Below are 17887 nucleotides of genomic sequence, written 5' to 3' on the forward strand. Positions count from 1 at the left end.
TAAACAAGACATTTTTCCCACTTTTTCTTGCCAAACTTCTTTGCAGAAGGAGAATGCAAGCTTATTTGCGGACTGTTTTATTAGATGCGCATAACCCTGGAAATATCACATTATTTTAAGTATGTTGGCCAGAGCTAGGAGTTTGACAGAAAGAAAGTACTTGAATAGCTCTGCACTGACCCCAGAATATCAGCTGCATCATTTACTTCTGTAGCAACTACTTGAGTAGCTTAAGATTCCACAGCAAAGCCAGACTACGTGTCAAGGCAAGATCCACACTTCCTAACAGAGCTGCCAGTCTTGGCAGGGGACAGAACAGACACAGGCAGTATCTGGAAGGAGGAAATTTCCTTTGCCATTGGATCTGGCAAAAAGAAAGAAAAGACATAACCCTGAATCAGTTCAATGGGACCAACCTGGAAGAAGGAAAGTGACACCAACAGCACTTCGGGGCAGGACAGACAATATTGTTTCTAAGTACTTAGGGTGTGATCATGGAGCCAGAAAATTAGAAAAGCAAGCAGTGTACCCCAAAAAATAACACAGAACTACAGGCATCCAACTAAGTTTTCCTGCACAAAGTAGAAGAATGGTCCAACCACAGTCTTCAGAAGCTGACCGTAAGCATAACAGCAACTGTCCTGACTCTACTTTCAAAAACACATGTAGACCTTTTCCCTCCCTGCTGCACGATGCCACACAAATATACTGCTCTCGGTTAAGGGCTGAAGATGACCCTGCACACAGGACACTTTTGGATAGAAGGAAAGAAAGTTTAAGGACTCAGAACTGTAGTCTATTTTCTCACAGGAAAAAAAGCTTTAAATATCTACAATGGTTTTCAAATTTCTAAGACTCCAGTTACAGTGAGAATGAGATAAAGCTGTTTCCAAAATGGCTTTGTCATCAGAAAAGCAGTAAAACTTAATAAAAAAACCATCCTTGACTATGTATCAGCATTGAAAGCATTACGGGGCATGTTACCAACCAATAAAAACCATGAAACAGAACACAGAACTGGAAAAATGAGTTTGTGGTTTCAAGTTTACTTTTTTTCTTATTTGTTTTATAAGTTTCCTCCCTTCTCAAGACAAGTTATTTTTCAATTCTTCCCACCCTTTAATTCATTTCTGTTTACTACATGCCCTCAAACTGGGAGAGGAGAAGAGGTGGGTAACAAATGCGCAAACCCCAAAACACATATAAATCAAATCCAAAGGCCTCTCCCCCTTATTGTATCCAAAAGTGTCCAGAGGGACCAGAATGAGAGAGATGAAGATATTGCCACCTCTGGAATACAAGTAGCACCAATTAACACATTTTCACAATAGACGGATTTTCTTACCAGGGCTTTCTCAAATTACTCTTTTTGAACAATACCATTCAAATGTTAAGCTGCAGTGAAGAGAACATGCAAAACTACCCAAACTAGTGTTTCCAACAAGAAGGAAAAAAGAATTCCCATTATACTGACGCCTTTTTTCTTTTTTTTTTTCTGAATTGAGGCTAGAGAATTAGTCTTATTTTTTTCATTCCATGATCATCATGGATTTGTCCCTACTGCTATTTCAAGTTTAGCGATACATAAGCAATAATCATGGCAAGATAGAGTTTACCCTTTTTATATTGTTTTAGGTCCAAACTAGTTGGCAGGCACTCATCTGGACAAGAACCTCTTTCTTTAGTTGTTCCCTGCCACACTATGAGGTGATGCAGCTGCTGGTAAGCCTTCTAGTTGTAAAGCACATGTTTGTGTCACCACATGACATGATCTAGCTCCCAGATTAAAATGATGAATGTGCAGGAATCAGGCATTCAACTGTTTCAGGAAAAAGACTTTTCAGACGAGGTGCAAAGCCAGGTGCCAGAGTGTGGAGAAACAAAAACCTAGGGCTGAAGAACCATCCCAGTTAATCACAGATACTCATTTGAGGAGAAAAGAAGCATGGTATGCTAACAAAATGCTAGGTTTAGCCTTTCACGTTCACTGCAAAAGAAGGCAGCAGATCCAACTGACCCAGTCTGCTGAGCTGAACTCTCCCAGTACCCATTACGTTTTGGTACTGAATAAAGAAACACAAATTTGCTTACAGAGTTTCACTTTTTTAATACATGCTGTAACTGATTATTTCTTCCCTGTCTCTCCAAATACCTTAGGGCTTCAGTTTATATCAATAACTGCTTGAAACAATTCCTTTCCTTTAATTATTGCAGCAGACAACCATAAAAAGAAGCTGTGCAGAGTCAACTTTGCTGTAACATGGATGTAAGAGATAGAAACAAAGAACATTATCCAAAGACAGTTGAAGTCTTAGTTAAAAATCTTAATATAGTTAGCACCACTGATTTCACTCAATAATGTCAAAGGATCATTCGTATTCAGGAATGACTTCTTCCATCATATCTGTCTATGAAGATATTAGGCTTTAAAAATAAAAAAAACAAGGTCACAGGAGTATTATGCACAGATTTACTCCTTGCCATTGCAGAGTCTGGAAGCCCTGACATTTAAGATTACTTGAGAGTAAAGCTGTCTGTATTTGCAATTTGAAATGAGAAAGTATATCCTGCCTGTTTAAATTATTCTCAGACAGGTTGCCCAAAAAGATGATTTTAAAGATGCCCAAATGTGTATCAGCCTAAGGCCATATTGTACTTGCTTTCAGTTTCAAAGACCTCCTTTCATCTCTGAAGAATGGAATGTTGTTTACTGCTCAGGATGTTTTGCCATGTTATCATGAATGTATTACAAATGTTCTGCTTCTTGAACTGGAGAGTGTTTGTCAAAACCATTCTTTATTCTACATGAGAAGTCTTAAGCCTTTTATAAATCCTGCTCAGACATATTGGGACACTTAAAACATTTAAGTCTAAACATCCTTCTCAAGTTTCCTATCCTGCATAATTTCACAAAATAGAAAAAAAAAAGGTCTGTGGAGAATTGCTTTCTGGTAGCATGAAGCCTAAGTATTCGGCACTGGAATGCGAGAAATGAAAATAGTTTCACTGGCAGAATTATTTTCCCCTACTGCCCTTACAACTCAGTCCATTACAGCAACCTAGACAAGAAGCACCTTAAAATACAGCAGGTAAATGTGTGACAATGAAATGTTATCAATGTTATGGTCAGTTTTAGGTGTGTTATGCCCACTTTTTTTCAAACTGCCAATGTAAATAATGGATCACCACTTTTCAATAGGAACACTGTTGTCTGTCTCGCTTTGGCACAATCTCACAAAGCTTTTAATAAAGCAGACATTACACAGATGATGAGAAGTAACTGAAAAGTACCTAACAGGCAGACTTGTTAAATATTCAGAAACAAATCCGGCAGTAATTACAGAAAACCACTATGAAGAACAAGAATAGTTACTCGATAGAAGCTTGGGGGAAGATGAGAAAAGGATGGGGAAAACTGTTCTTGTGCTAGACTCATTTTTTCAAGTTTTTCCAGTGGTATTATAAAAAAGTAACTATACATTGAGCTTCATGTGAAAGTGCATTAAAAAACTTCAAAGAAAAGAAGAATAGTTGCTCAAAAGCTGCGAACGCTGCTTTCTGCAGCTTGTTTAGAGACAGATTCTTTCCCTTCACTTGTGGTAAACAGGGAGCATTCAAAGACCTAATTGTATATCCACGTCAGGGGAATAAACAAAAAAAGAAAAAAAGTCAGTGAAACAAGTCTATCTCACCTACTTAGTGAGGTCTCCTGTCACAGTCCAGGATGAAGAAAAAACTACAGGACAGATGCCATCACTGTCTCATTTACACTGCAAATAACTGAGCTTTATACAAGGTCCTCCCAGACTCCACTATGCAAAAATGACAGAGTATTTTCAATTCTAGCATCTATTCAATCTTCCTGAGCCACAAGAATGAAAAAGACTTTAGGTTCATCAGAAAGGACAACTTTACCATCACTTCCTCCACATGAGAGTTACTTTCCAGGCTTCTGCTCACTGTGATTGTGTCAGCAGCAAACCAGCCTTTCACTTGAGCAGGATCGAGGCTTCCTGATAAAGAGGGGCAAAACTGGTAGTAACACTTGAACAACAGCTGGCAACACATTTCTCCCATCTCCAGCAAAGATGATGAACAATAACAGCAGTAGGCTGTCAGTCTCCTTGGAACGAACTTCCACAGCCACGAAAGCTTCCCAGGTACTGGAAACAGTTAATCTCCAGCACTTTAAGAGATTTGTTCAGAAAAGAGTTGTTAAAAGCACTTTCAATGCACTTTTACAATTGAACGTGAGCCAGAACCGGTTCATTGCAGGAAGTGAATAGTCTGGCTTTATTTATTTATTTATTGTTTTTTGGGAGGGTCTAGCCAAGGCAAGCTCACAGAATATTTGAAAAGAGTCCCTATGCATTGTGCACAGATAAATGTCCACAGTCAAATGTCAAACTAAGATCCATTTCAAAAGCCATCCAAAATATCCATTGTGAGTTCAACTGAGGGGCCATGACATCTACCTGCTGTGGAAGGCCACCACAGCCTCGTTACCCTCCACTGCAGATGGAAATTTCTCTGAGTCATCATTTTATTCCATCCTTTACACAGTGCTCTTATCCACATTTCTTCCTTCAACACACAGTTAAACACCCCAACAAATTTATCGCAAACAATCCTTTCCAGCACCTAACACACAAACTGGGTTTCTTACAGAAGGTAACAAACCATTTTGTGTGAAAGAATTTTCACTTCTTCCTACAGGGAAAGATAAACATAATCCAGTATGAAGACATAACACCATGCAAGTCATTGCAAGCCATGTCTGTACCTCCAGCCCAGATCCAATGTTTGATGAATCCAAAGGTCTTTTCTTCCTCGGTCCAATGGCTGCCAAAGCTGTGAGGTTGGCTTCTCTTTGTTGCATCTGTGCTAACTCCAACTGCTGCATCTAATTTAAAAAGAAAACACCTACATTAATTATGATATACATTATCCTAAGGATCTCGTTCTCTTTATAGCAGCTTCAGAAAGCTCTGCAGTTCCTACTGACACAATGTGCTTCAAAGCATCTTTCCCTGTCTTTACGGACACTTCTGACAGACTCCAGTACTTTGTCATGCTTAGAGCCCTATAGACTGCACCGTGTAACACCTTCTATGAAGACCATATTGTGGTATCAATGTAGCCTTAAGAGGACCCTTGCAGCTGGTTTCTCAGCTCATAAGCTTTGCCATTTCTGATTATCAGAACATATTTATCTGAATTGGTTTATGAAGCCAGATTAGTGTTAAAAATCAAAGTTACCAAGTTCTGGGAACTGGGCATGTTCTTAATTCAAAATCTCAATTCATGACTGCACAAGCAAGATACTCAATTTCTTCATGCTGTATTACCTGAATCCAGCACTCAATACTGCCATTGTGAAACATCCAACTGAACAGGACGCTGCCACTGACTGCTAGTCTTTCTTTTCCCAGTACATATTTGAATGTTCAGAAACATCTGAAGTAAGGTAGAGATATGCTGCATGTTTATTTTCACTCACCTCCAGAAACCATTCAACACAAGAAATTGTTAGAAATAACCTTTACCTGGGTTATGTAAACTTGGATAGGATAGAAACCCACAGCAGAGGATTAAAATAAAAAATAAGCTTTATGCCTGCATTTCAAGGTCCAGACTATTTCACTTTATTCAATAACTATAGATGCCAGCTGCTCTGGAGCTCAATCCAGTCAAGTCTGCTGACAGACTTCCTAGCTTGGATTGTCCACCTTGCTAATACAACCACATCACTTTCAGATCCACCAGCTGTCCATCTGGGAGCACAGGTGGAGGGGAGCACTCTTTCTGGAGAGTTAGGTGGAGAATGAAGGTTTTCCAAACAGAGACATCTGGGTTTGATCTTAACCCTTAAAAGATCTGACTTGCCACCAGAATGGCTCCTTAGTCCATTCTCTCCCCATTCGCTGGACTTAGAAAATTGTTCACATGGGGAATTCTCTGCATGCATATGTGTGCACATCTTAAAAAAATTAAAGTACAACCATACCACGGTAGGAAAGCATCCAAATCTCCTCTCCTCCCCCCTCCCACCCTAAAAACAATTAATTAATTGGAGTTCCTCATCCAGGCAATACAGGTATTTTGCTTACTAAGTTTGCAACACACTATGATTTTGCTTGCTTTTCATCTCTCAGAGATCCCATTTGGAGAGGAGAAAAATCAGACGACAACTGAGCTTGCAGCACCTACATGGTATTACTCCCCTACTTGCTCCCACTTAAAGATGAATCCACAACAAAGAAATACTGTGGGGTTTTGGGGGAGTGTTTTGGGGAGGAGAGCTTTTGGTTGGGTGGTTTCTGGGTGGGTGTTTTTACAAGTCTTATTTTACTTCAGATAAGTAGACTTTAGTGATGCTGGCAACTTCACATCAAGTACTGCAGCAGCTAAGGCTATTTAAAAAAACAGTATTTCAGGGCAAGCTTCCTAAAAGGGCATTCTTCCCTGGAAGACTCAAATTATCCATATGCTCAATATTTTTTAGCAGAAATCAGGGAAAGCAAGACTTTAACAGATATACTGAGAGTAGAATTTTTGGGGGGTTTGGTCTTTATTGTTTTTCTTTTTTTGAAGATGGTATAAATGTTTCAGTTATGAAAGCAACACTATTTGCAAGTCAGCTTTGATCACACTATGTAGGCTTTTGCTTATGGAAACACAGTAGTACTTTTTCAACGCCAGATACCATCATTCACTTACCACACACACTATTCTTGCTTTTGTGTGCAGTGTAAACACTTACAAGCTTCTTTATCAGAATTCACTCAGTTCACTGGTGTTTTGCTTGGGTTTTTTTTTTCCAAGTATACAGTATTGCTTTCAAGAATACTTTAGATACTATAGATTTTAAGACTACTGGTGTTCTGCAAATGTCTGAGGTTAACTCTAGCCAGCCTACTTCCATAAAATGTTTAAGATAAACTTTCCTTTAGTCTCAGTCTTGAATATGTATCTTGATATTCAGGACCACACTGCAACCAATCAGAGATGGGGGAAAGTAAAACTAAACCTGAAAAAGTAACTTGCAACTTCACAAACTCTGTGAAAGGCTGAGGCTTAGAAACTACTTTTATGTGACATCTTCATCACTCCCTGTGATGAAGCAGGAGCAAAAAAATGCTTAGAATAAGCACTAAATCTCAGCAACAAAATGCTGAGATTTTTTGGCAGAGGCAGGTGCTGACTCCCAGCCTCAGCTGCCCAGGCCTCCAACACCTGGAGCCACCCCTCCTTACAGGGAGCTATGGAGCATCCCTGTAGAAGTAAAGTACACCTTCCTGCTAGCAATGTAGTTCAGTCATCACAATGGTCACATGTACACCACAGTCTTCTCGCCATGAGAAGAGGCATTAAAACATGCCATGCACACAGAATCCCTCTGGGGAAAGATTAAATTCCAAAAGGCTCCACTGACAAAGAAAACCAGAAGGCGAAAGATAATTTGCTTTACTTTTAAGAACCATTACACTTAAAGTAAAAGGACTTTTAAAACCATTAAACTTAAAGCAAAACCAAAACAAAAGCCTTTATTAGCCTAACATTTTGCTTCCATCCCTGGGAGTCATTAGAAAACATATCCCCCTTCTCTCTCAACCCTACAAAACACATACCAACCAGCTCTACTGTAGTTAGACATGTCAGAAACGTGTGGCTGCAGAACACTTGTGGCTTGAAGCAGCTTTGAAACAAGACCCCCTCTCCTTTTAACAGCTGATGTTGATGGGCAGCCATGGTCAAGTCTGAGGAGAAGATGCAGAGTTATGAATTAAATAGTGAGAGGGCTTTGGGTTGGCATCAGCATGGGGTGGAAGGGACTGGGCGGGTCGAGTCTCTGATGGGGGAGTACCAGAATGCTGCTCTGGCTGAGGATGGGTAGTGCCTTTGCACCATCACCATTTTTACCCCATGCAATTCAAGCAGATAAAGCACACCGTTGGCACTCCTGCAGGAGTGAGCACTGCTGCTGGAGGGCAGTGCTGGCAGAAAATCCACCAATAACAAAGGAGAAGATGACGCTTGGGGGATGGTATGCACTTTCTAGAAACAGAACTGATGCATCTTTGACCAGGCAGTTCCCAAGACAATGCTGGAAATGCAGGCCATTACTAACGTCTACTCTCTCCAATACATTTTCCACCTCACAACCAGTCAAAGGATTTTTCAAAAAATACAGAATCTCACCAGGGTTTTGGAGCAAAAGAAAAAAAATCATAGTCTTATTGCATTCTACACATCCCAGGGATTTTTCTGAGAACATAATTAAGACAAATGAATTTAAACACTCAATCTCCATAATGGACTCAACAGATCCCCATTAAGTGATATGGGCAGGCATCCAAATTACCCTGCTTGAGCCAGCAAAATCATCTTTTCATCAAGTTTTGTTCCATTAAAAAGTGTGAGATTAAATGTCCAAACATTGTGTGAGCAGTTAAAAGCTCAGGATAAGGAGAAGACAGGCAGATAATGCCAAGGGATACCCGAGGATACTGGCTGGCTAATTACTGCCAGATTTTCCTAAACAAGATTAGGAAAGAGCAAAAGGCAACTGTGTAGAGTCAAATCTTTCTTTAACAGTTAGGTTTGTAGCACATAAGTTAGAGAAGAAAGATCACTGCAGCAAGTGACAGTAAAAGTAGTAAATACACTTCATCAAAATACAACATGGAGAAGTTGCATCTATAGTTTCCATTTTAGAGGTCAGTTAATTAACACTGGTGTCTTTGACTACAATAGGATACAAACAGAAACTGCCACACCCAGGTGAAATCACAATGTCATACCCATCTTGAAAACAGATGAATTTTTTCCTTGAAGACAAAAGGGTGTGATGGCAATTCAAGAGGAGCAGGGGGAAGCTGCTCCATAGATCAGACCCCCAAAGGACCAGGTTTCCCCTCAACCTGACCTACTTCGTCTGCTGAAAGATGCTGCTGTTCCACCACAAGAATCCAACACATGCTCTGTTCAAAATTCATTCCTCAAGAAGGGCACTGAGAGGGGACAGTCTCATTTGCAAGTGGCAAATGAATGTTCATGCTCCTTCCCCCCCCTTCCCATTTTCACACATGCTAAGAATTGCAGTACAAAGAGTTCTAAAACCCTGTGTATAAAGATCAAATTGCTAGGAAAACGTCTCAGAACCTGTAAAATAGTCTTTGTTGCTGCTGGCCTTTTTAATAATAAAAATAGGGTTTAAAGTCTGGTCTTGCAGAAAGCAGGAATCTCTAGGGTGACACAATAACCATTTTAGTTAATCTGACCTGCAGCACAAATCAAGAAATAAGGTATGTTTTAAAGTCCTTCCTTATAGTGAAATGGCATTTGCAGCACGGCTGTAATCACACAAAATGAAAGGTTTTAAAATTGACCTCTCTGTTCTTCACTCAGTCCTCTGAGAAAAATATTTCTTTTTCTGCTCACAAAAATTTTCTCACTTATGTCTCATACTCTGCATTTCAGAAAATATGCAATATCTATTTTTACTATTACACCAGTGACATTTTTTAGGCATTTTAATATTAAAAAATAAATTTCAAGTTGTGTAAGAAGACAAGAAGTACTTCAGCTATGAGATGCTATGAGATGCTGAAACTTTTACTTAAAGCAATACTGCAGATTGGTTTTAAACTCTTTCAGTTACAAAGTACATGATATGTGGTTGTCTGAACTATCAAAGCCCCACAAACTGAATTTATGCAAATCTCTATATTTTCCCTAAACAGGAAGAATCCCTTGGACACAACTGATGAAAAGTATATGCTACTACAAATAAAGCCAACTAATTCACACCAGCTAATCCATGATATGTACAGCAGAGGGTGGCTGTATTATCAAAGGAAGGGGAAAAGGAGTGCTACCTAGCTGAACACACGTTCACCTTGGAAAAGGACTAAATGAAAGCCCTCATGTCTGGTCACAAAGTATCCCGCACGGGATTCACGTACTTGGTATAAGCTTTCACAGCAGACAAAAACCATGAAACATTTATTCGCTAGATCCTCAAGAAGGGTTTTACCAGGGAAGGTTTTTCTAAAGGTAGAGATGAGATAATTTGTATTATCCAGGGCTCACAGAGCAGTAATAGGACTGAGGTTAAAGAAAAGCCAAACAGGTGGCACTTGTCCAGCATAATGCTGGAGGAACTTATGCTTAGAAAAAAAAAAAAGCGATAAAATTGTCTTGGCAATGCAGTAACAAACAAATAACAGCCCCATGGATGTAAATGGGTGCAGAAGAAATGCTGGCAAGACAGACGTGGAAGCTAAACACTACAATTCTGGGCTCAATATAATTAATACAAGGGAAAGACTAAAAAGTATATCTACAAGATACTGGGTTTAATATCAAGCAAAAAGTGGGGATGTCTCCACATATGACATTATAGGCAGATAAAGTACAGGAGATTAAATAAATATTTAACGTAACAGAAGAACTGGCAGGAAAGGAAACTAGGGAAGGTTGAAGACAAGTTAATGTATGCCTAAGGGTTATGTGTGCTATCCAGCAATAAGTAGATCAGGAGTAATAAAAGCACTAAAGTAGATGAACAAGAATTTGTATAAGACTTGCGGGGTAAAAAGGCAAGGAATATGGGCATACAAAAGAGGCAGAAGCTCCCAATTCTATCAGCTTCCACAATAAAGAAACTAAACAATAAATTAAAAAATATTAAAATTCGAAGTAAGTAAAAGAAACTGTGACCAAATTTCAACATCTATCATTTTTTGCCTCTGTGAAAACGGAACCTCAAGACCTACATGTGCCCTTTACTGCATATTTTTAAAGAACTAAATACTGAAGTACCTTTTTAGTGGAGCCACTTATTCCACTGAAATGACTTCTTTTTCTATCCATTCTTTTTTTCTGACCAGTTTTTTCAAGCAAAGTTTCACTGGGTTTCATTGTGTCCTCCATTTAATGCTTTGAAAGTTGACTACTCTTCTCAGTTGCTTCTCCCTTCATTGTCTTTGCAAGAAAGCACTGCAATTTTTTCACAGTCCCTTTAAGCATTTTAAGGAACTTGTGAAGAAAATTAAAAATAAACCTTAAAAATCTGTTTTCAATCCCAAGCCTCTCGCACTCGTTGTCATAAAACTCAATGAGCATTACTGCCTCCAGCCTCTACCTTCCCTATACAAAATTTTCTGCCCTACAGGTTGAATGTGGCTGAATAGCAGACTTCTCATATGGGGGACATTCTCTGAGGAAAACTGACACTTGGAGGCTGCATATTTAAACATTTACCATCCTCTCCTCTTGCCTATAATGCAATTTCTCTTCTTGCAATTGCTTCCTTTCAAACTGTTTTAATTAGCCATACAATTAGTTTCCACTGACTTTTCCCTCTGTTGTAATTTAGATTTAACAGCAGAAAGGCAGAATAGCATGCCCTGGTTTGATACGCAGTCCTAACTTATAATAGAACTGTATGTAATACTGTAGAATTCTTTCAGGATAATATTCCACATATATGCTTCAATGGCAGAACAGTCCCTACTGTGGCTGTGCCCCCCAAGCCCAGATGCCTTGTCTGTCTATTAAAGGGTGCAATAAAATGTTTTGGAAAACAACAACATTTTTCCAGAATAGGCATGAAGTAATCTACCCATAGAAGAAGGAAAAAAAAATAATCTTTCAGCTGATATTTGACATTCCCTAATATATAATTAACTCCATACAAGAAAAAAAAATCCAGGGCACAGTGACTTCGGGACTCCTTATTTTGTCCATTCTTTCTAAGAATTTCCTCTGTGTGGAGTATGTATTGCCTTTTACCAGTTTTTTTGTTCTGCTTAACAATTACTGATACATTTTTGTGTTTTCTAGAACACCTGGAGCATGCTTTCCCTGTGCGGTCCCATCAGCTTGCCTTACTTGGAGGCCCAAGGAACTTCCTGGGTGTCTGGCATCCAGGATCAAGCTCTGCATTTTCAGAAACTGCCTAGGCTACTTTTGTTGAAAGGCCAAGAAATAGACTACAGCACACCACATCAAAACCTTGTTCCATAGTTTCTGGGTCAGATACTACCACATATGAGAAGACTTTTCAATGACTGTGAGCAGAGCTGCCTTATCACAACATGCCTTATCCAGCCCTTGCTAGACATTACTTTAAAACCAATCACAGTTCTTTGAAATGCACAATATTGTAACACTGTATTCATTCACTCACAAGGTCTCCAAGCTAGAGAAAGTTTAAGTTTTTCTTCCACCTGCCAGTCTCTCCATCTCATCATCTCACCCAATACTTCTTCTGGGCACAAAACTCTCTGGATCTCCATTATCATTTTCTTTTTGTACTTTTAGCCCTAAAATTTCCTCTATTAGCAAGTTTCTAATGTAAGGCCATACTTACAGCTGGTTATGTGTCCATTTTCTGTCTCTTGGAGAAACTGAGAAAAGGCTATTTGAAAATGCAAAAACACGCTTAATGGACTTTGTGGGGGTTTGTTTTTCGCTAAAGATAGTTGTTATCATCTTTCAGCCAGATGGTTTTAGGGTGGTTTTCGATGCAGTGTCTCAGCTGCTCTTTTCTTAGGTTTCTTCGAAACACCAATATGAATGTCACATAAACAGGCATTTGGTTTGCTTTTTAGCTTGCTCAATAATCTAACGCTTTACAGGATTTCCATCCCTGATTTTCTGCAAGATTTGTAACACACCAAATCTCTGATGATAGCCTTCTGTTATTTGTAGGACTACACTGCAGCTAACAAAATGTGTATCTTTTCAATAATAGTGCTTCTTTTTCCTCTAAAAACATGCAGAAGCAGGCAAGAAACACTATAGAACAATAAAGATAATATAAATCAGGTAATTAAGCAGAAGCTCTCAGGATGTCACTGAAGGCTCATAAAAAGCAATGAGATCTTATTTTGCTTGCAGCATCTTGTGTTTGTTTTTTTGAGAGGTCATGGTTAACTTTTCCCCTGCCAAAAGAACGGTCTTAAAGAATTTGAACCATTAGGTCCAGAAGACTAAATATAGAAGCAGCACAAGAGGTGTGGGGGGAAAGGAAACAAAGAGCTTGAAAATCTGGGTTGGAGGTGGTAGGGAGAGCAGCAAAGAATCAGGTTAAAGTTACTTGTTACCTGAGAATATAATGGGAAATAAGGGAGTTAGGATGGATACATGAAACAGGAAAAAAAATGATTGTTGAGAAAATATTACAGAACAACTAAAATTCAGTCATTACTATGTAACACCCAGAACTCATTGGAATCATGCTGACTCTCTGTTTGATGTTTTTGATAGGTTTGTTCAGTCTCTACAAAAACCCTAGGGTTTGCTATTTTCCTCCCAGTCAGTTGATACTAAAGGTATTGAATTTTCTCAGCATCTCATCTACTGCTGTCTTGTATCTGTGTCAAAAAAATGCACAGGTGCGTCAAGCAGGCAGGAACAAGTGAGTGGGAAGATCTATGCAGTCATAAGTGAACACAGATGCTGACAGAGCAAGGAATGGGGGAGGCAGATCTACTGCTCATCAGGTGCTTGCTCCACACATTTCTTCCCCTTGCTCAAGATGTAGCTGCTCACCTTTATCCACTGATACATGCTGCAAAGTGACACAGAGTAAGAGCAGAGACAAAGGTAGCTACTATGGAAATAAGCAAAGATGCTATCAGTAAAATACCTGTTCACCTGCTCAATCCACAGCAGCAATCTTGCCCACATACATTCTGAAAGGTTTGCCCTCAGCCTTAAGCTTCCCGAAGCCATACTACAAAAGCACACTCACTTTGAAGATGAAGGACAGAAGTACAAAAAAATTAGGAAACATTTCTTCACCAAGAAGGGTTGTCAAGCATTGGAACAGGCTGTCCTGGGAAGTAGTTGTGTCAGCATCCCTGGAGGTATTTAAAAGATGCGTAAATGTGGCACATAGGGACATGGTTTATTTGTGGTCTAAGACTTGGCAATGCTGGTTGGACTTGATCTTCTAGGTCTTTTCCAACCACAATGATTCTAAGAGATCAGGTTTATATTTAAAATTATAGTACACAGTCTTTAATACAGACATTTTTACAGGTCTTCCGGGATGCGCTGTTCATATGACTTGCTTGCACATTTGACAGTATCCTACAACTACTCAATTTAAGTAAGCTCATTTCACAAAAGGGATGAAGCCACAGATGAACTATAAATACAGCTTCGAGAATTGCATTGACTGAACATTTTCTTTGTAACAAAGTACTGTAGAAAGTAGAACAGGAAATAGCAGAAACCACCTAAAAAAGTTATGGTTTAATAGTGCAAGCATCAGGGACAATGAGAGGACTGTATCCTGTCAGTCTGAAGAGGCAGATAAGGCACAATGGAAAACAGGGTTAATTTACCCAGACTTCAGGAACACCGTTGCACAAAGAGCTGGTCCATGAGGAGAGTAAGGACAAAATTCTTGAGTGCACAAAGCAGCAGCTTGGGGCTAACCTTGCAGCTGTCTCTGAAGAAATGTGCACTTTCCATAGGTATTAAAATCTGCCGAAACAGGTGAAAAGGGGAAGTAAATAAAGACTTAATTCATAGCAGGCTACATAGACTAAGAATATAGGAAAGTAAATGACTTAGCATAGGGGAAGTTTGAGGCAATAGGTCATGCAAAAAGGGATGAAAAGGTCACGGCAATTATGTACAGCCTTTTGGATAAAAGAATCCACTGCAGAGTCTCTGGATGTACTTCCAGCAATGTTAAGACATTGCCTCCAGCTGCTGGATGACAGCACATCCTGGATTTATAAGTATTCATTGTTAGGATGCACACCCTGCATTTTGGGAAACTTTGCTTTAGAACATGCTACAGTGCCATTACCCCACACACTCTCCCTTCTCCCCAGGGGTTACCATAAAGATATAAAAGACAGCTTTGATGAAGACAGGTCCGCATTCCTTCTTTAAGAACTACAAGCGGACAATCAGATCAGGCTTTCCAGTGAATACTCAACCAGACTGACCTGGAAAAGATCTGATTCTAGCTGACAGAGGTATCAAAGTTTCCAAGTTTAGTTTCTTAGGAGCAAACAAGATAGACAGACAAGGGTAAGCCATTTCAGACCTTCATCCCAGTATTCACCATGCTTTAGTTACCAGTTTTAGTCTTGGAATATTTGTTGATTTTTATTTTGCTCTTATTCCAGTTCTATTCGTGTTTGCATTTTTTAAATGCAAATGTGTGCTGACCACTTATCTCCAAACTGTCAATAAAGTGCTAAATTTTTCCAGCTGCATTTGCTCTCATTTCCACTCAAGCTCACAGATAAGAAAACATCACAGGGAACAAAAGGTGGGTTTATCCATTCTCCATGTCAAGCCTGGAGAAGCTTCTGGCTGACTCGTTCTCTGGAGAACAAAGAGGGCAAGGGAATACCAACACAAAGATCTGTGTTGTCCCAAGAGGCACGTTTGCCTCCTCTTCTTTTGGTGAAGCAGTTGGAGACTCTCACTCTGGGAGCAGCACAGCAAGGAGAAACACGCAGGACAAGTGTGAGGAAGGCTGTGTTAGCCTGACACAAAATAAGATGAAGGAGGTGAACTCAACACATAGTAGAACAACAAACACTAAACTTACATCCCTTCTTCGCTCTTGTTGGCTCCTTTTTTGTACACCTATATGCTACTTTTTAAAAGAAATCTCATTAACAATACCAACTAATCTAAAAAGAGACCCAAAACACATATCTATACAGAGTATTTTTCAAGATCCTACATATTATTGTTCATAGAACAAGAGAAAAGAAGCTGCATAAATGAATTACTTTGCCGTCTTTCAATAAAAGAAAGAACGTCTAGAAATAATGAGATGATGCAGAGGTAAAGTCACCTACAAAAACAAGACAGATTAGCATCACCCACTGATTGTTGATCCTGGTGGCACTAGAGGCAAACTGGGAAGGGCTTTAGGGCAACTTTGTACTCACAGATTGTAGGAATGAAGAAAGAGTTGTAAGCAGAAACAACGAATTAAAAGATAGTAAAACAAGCTCCTTCTCTCCTCTTATTTTACAAATTTCTTCTACTAGGGTGCAAATCCAGAGCATTGATTCAAATACTATTTTACTGGATTTCCATTTGTTTTGCCTGGGCTCCTACATTAATCCAAACAATAAGGGCCTTTAAAGCATTCATAAATAACCTGCTGCTGCTGCTGGCACCTAGGAGCCAAGTGCAGCAATGTTAAGCAACAACAAATTTCATAGTTCAAGAGGCACAGTTAAGGAAAAAGGTTGCTCAGAAAATCACTCTCATTTAGCACAAAGATCCTTAAAAATTGCATGAAATCAGTCAAGTAACTATAGAAACCAATTTCTTCAGCTCTGTATCACACGTCTCACACCTCAATTGTCTTTATTATCGTCTGCTGTCAGATCCTTAATCAGAAATGTGAACAGGCTTGATGATTTATTCAGCAGGGAAAAGAATCTGTAGGTCAAGTGAAAAATTTCACACACACATACACACGCACACACATCTTCAACCTTAGGTACTTTCATTTCATTCTGTTCCCAGTAGCTCTGGGGGCAACTCCAGTGAGATCCAATATTAAGGCTCAATTAAAATAAGCTCCAATTAGTGGAGCTTTTTTCTCTCAGGCTAGAAAAGTCAGGAAATGGATATTGGGAAATGTAAAAAGTCAGCTACTGAGAGGAGGCTGCAGACATAAATGAACTTATTTGTTGATTTCTACAGTTGCTATGCAGAGGCCTCTGGGAGTAAAAGCTTAACCAGTCTAAGCTATAAACTAAAACCCCTGCAGCTAAACATGAACTGTGTGAAACAAGGGCTCCATTCCAGAACAGAAAACTGCTGGGCCCAGAAAATTAAAAGCCAGAGGCGTTTTCCATTTAAAACTAAATCCCAGTACCGCCTCCCAGCCAAAGAATTATAAGCAGTATCAGATTTACAAAACGAACAATTACCCTGGAAAAATGTAGCCTATTGTACAGTCCCAGATGCTAAATCTCAAAGTTTCTTTTTTTTTTTTTTTCCTAATCCCACATTATATTCCTAACAAGTGTACTGCTGCAGTTTACAAAGGACTGTTTCTAGACAGGACTGAAACTGCAAAAATAAAATGTTAAAAAAAGAGAGCTCATAATTCATTGACCTCATTTGAAGCACTGCCCTTGCCTGTGGCAGTTCCTGTCCTTCCCCAAGGCCTCTGCAAATGGTATGCAGCAGCAAAATAAACCCTGACCTAATTGCCAGGACAGGGCTGCCAACCTTCTCTCAACACACAAAGGCAAGCATGGTAACTGGAAAGTCCTACCTCTTTCGCTTTCTGCTTTAACCGCAGTTGCTCTGGATCTTCTTTATTGGAACGGCTCTAGCAAAGGAAGAGGAAAAAGATTGAACAGAAATTACTGGCATCCAAACACCATCGTATCTGTTAAATATTTAATAAATGACAATTTTCTCTGGTGATTGAAAGATTTAGCTCCAGGGGTGAATGCCTCAATCCAGACTGGCTTCCATCCCCCTCCATGCACATACGTGCACACCCCTCCTCATCTGGGCCGGCTGCCTCTGCTCTAGCCTGAAGCAAGATTAAGCTGAAAATGATGCTAACACTGTCAGTCAGGTCCAGTCTAGGCATGATGTTGTTCATGTCAGCAGCACACACTTAAAAAGGACAGGAAGTACAGGAAAGAAAGGGAGTTGTATTCATGCAAGCACAACACTATTCTTTCAACTCTAGATTAGGTTTCCATCCAAGGGGCTCCAGAAGTCGGACTGAAAACAAACAAACAAACAAAACCCAAACAGAAGATGATCAAGCCATACCTGATAGAGCAACATCTACAGATTTTTTTTTCTGCTTCTCTTCTGGAGGAAAGAGAAGGGAGAAGAAAGGTACTTATTCTAT

General features: G+C 39.5%; 1 protein-coding gene across 2 annotated transcripts in view; it reads right to left on the reverse strand.

Moving 5' to 3' along the window:
- The window catches only part of TAF4B (TATA-box binding protein associated factor 4b), a 72022-nt gene that overhangs the window by 8222 nt on the left and 45913 nt on the right, over window positions 1-17887 (reverse strand). For both annotated transcript variants that reach the window (XM_027674927.1, XM_027674918.1), the window contains 2 exons: window positions 17291-17347; window positions 4784-4903 (listed from right to left, as the gene is read on the reverse strand). In XM_027674927.1, the coding sequence (XP_027530728.1) occupies window positions 4784-4903; window positions 17291-17347 (177 nt within the window). The remainder of the gene's footprint in view (window positions 1-4783; window positions 4904-17290; window positions 17348-17887) is intronic.

Source organism: Neopelma chrysocephalum, unplaced genomic scaffold (assembly GCF_003984885.1).
Source record: "Neopelma chrysocephalum unplaced genomic scaffold, ASM398488v2 Primary Assembly neopelma1_22, whole genome shotgun sequence".
Classification (NCBI taxonomy): domain Eukaryota; kingdom Metazoa; phylum Chordata; class Aves; order Passeriformes; family Pipridae; genus Neopelma; species Neopelma chrysocephalum.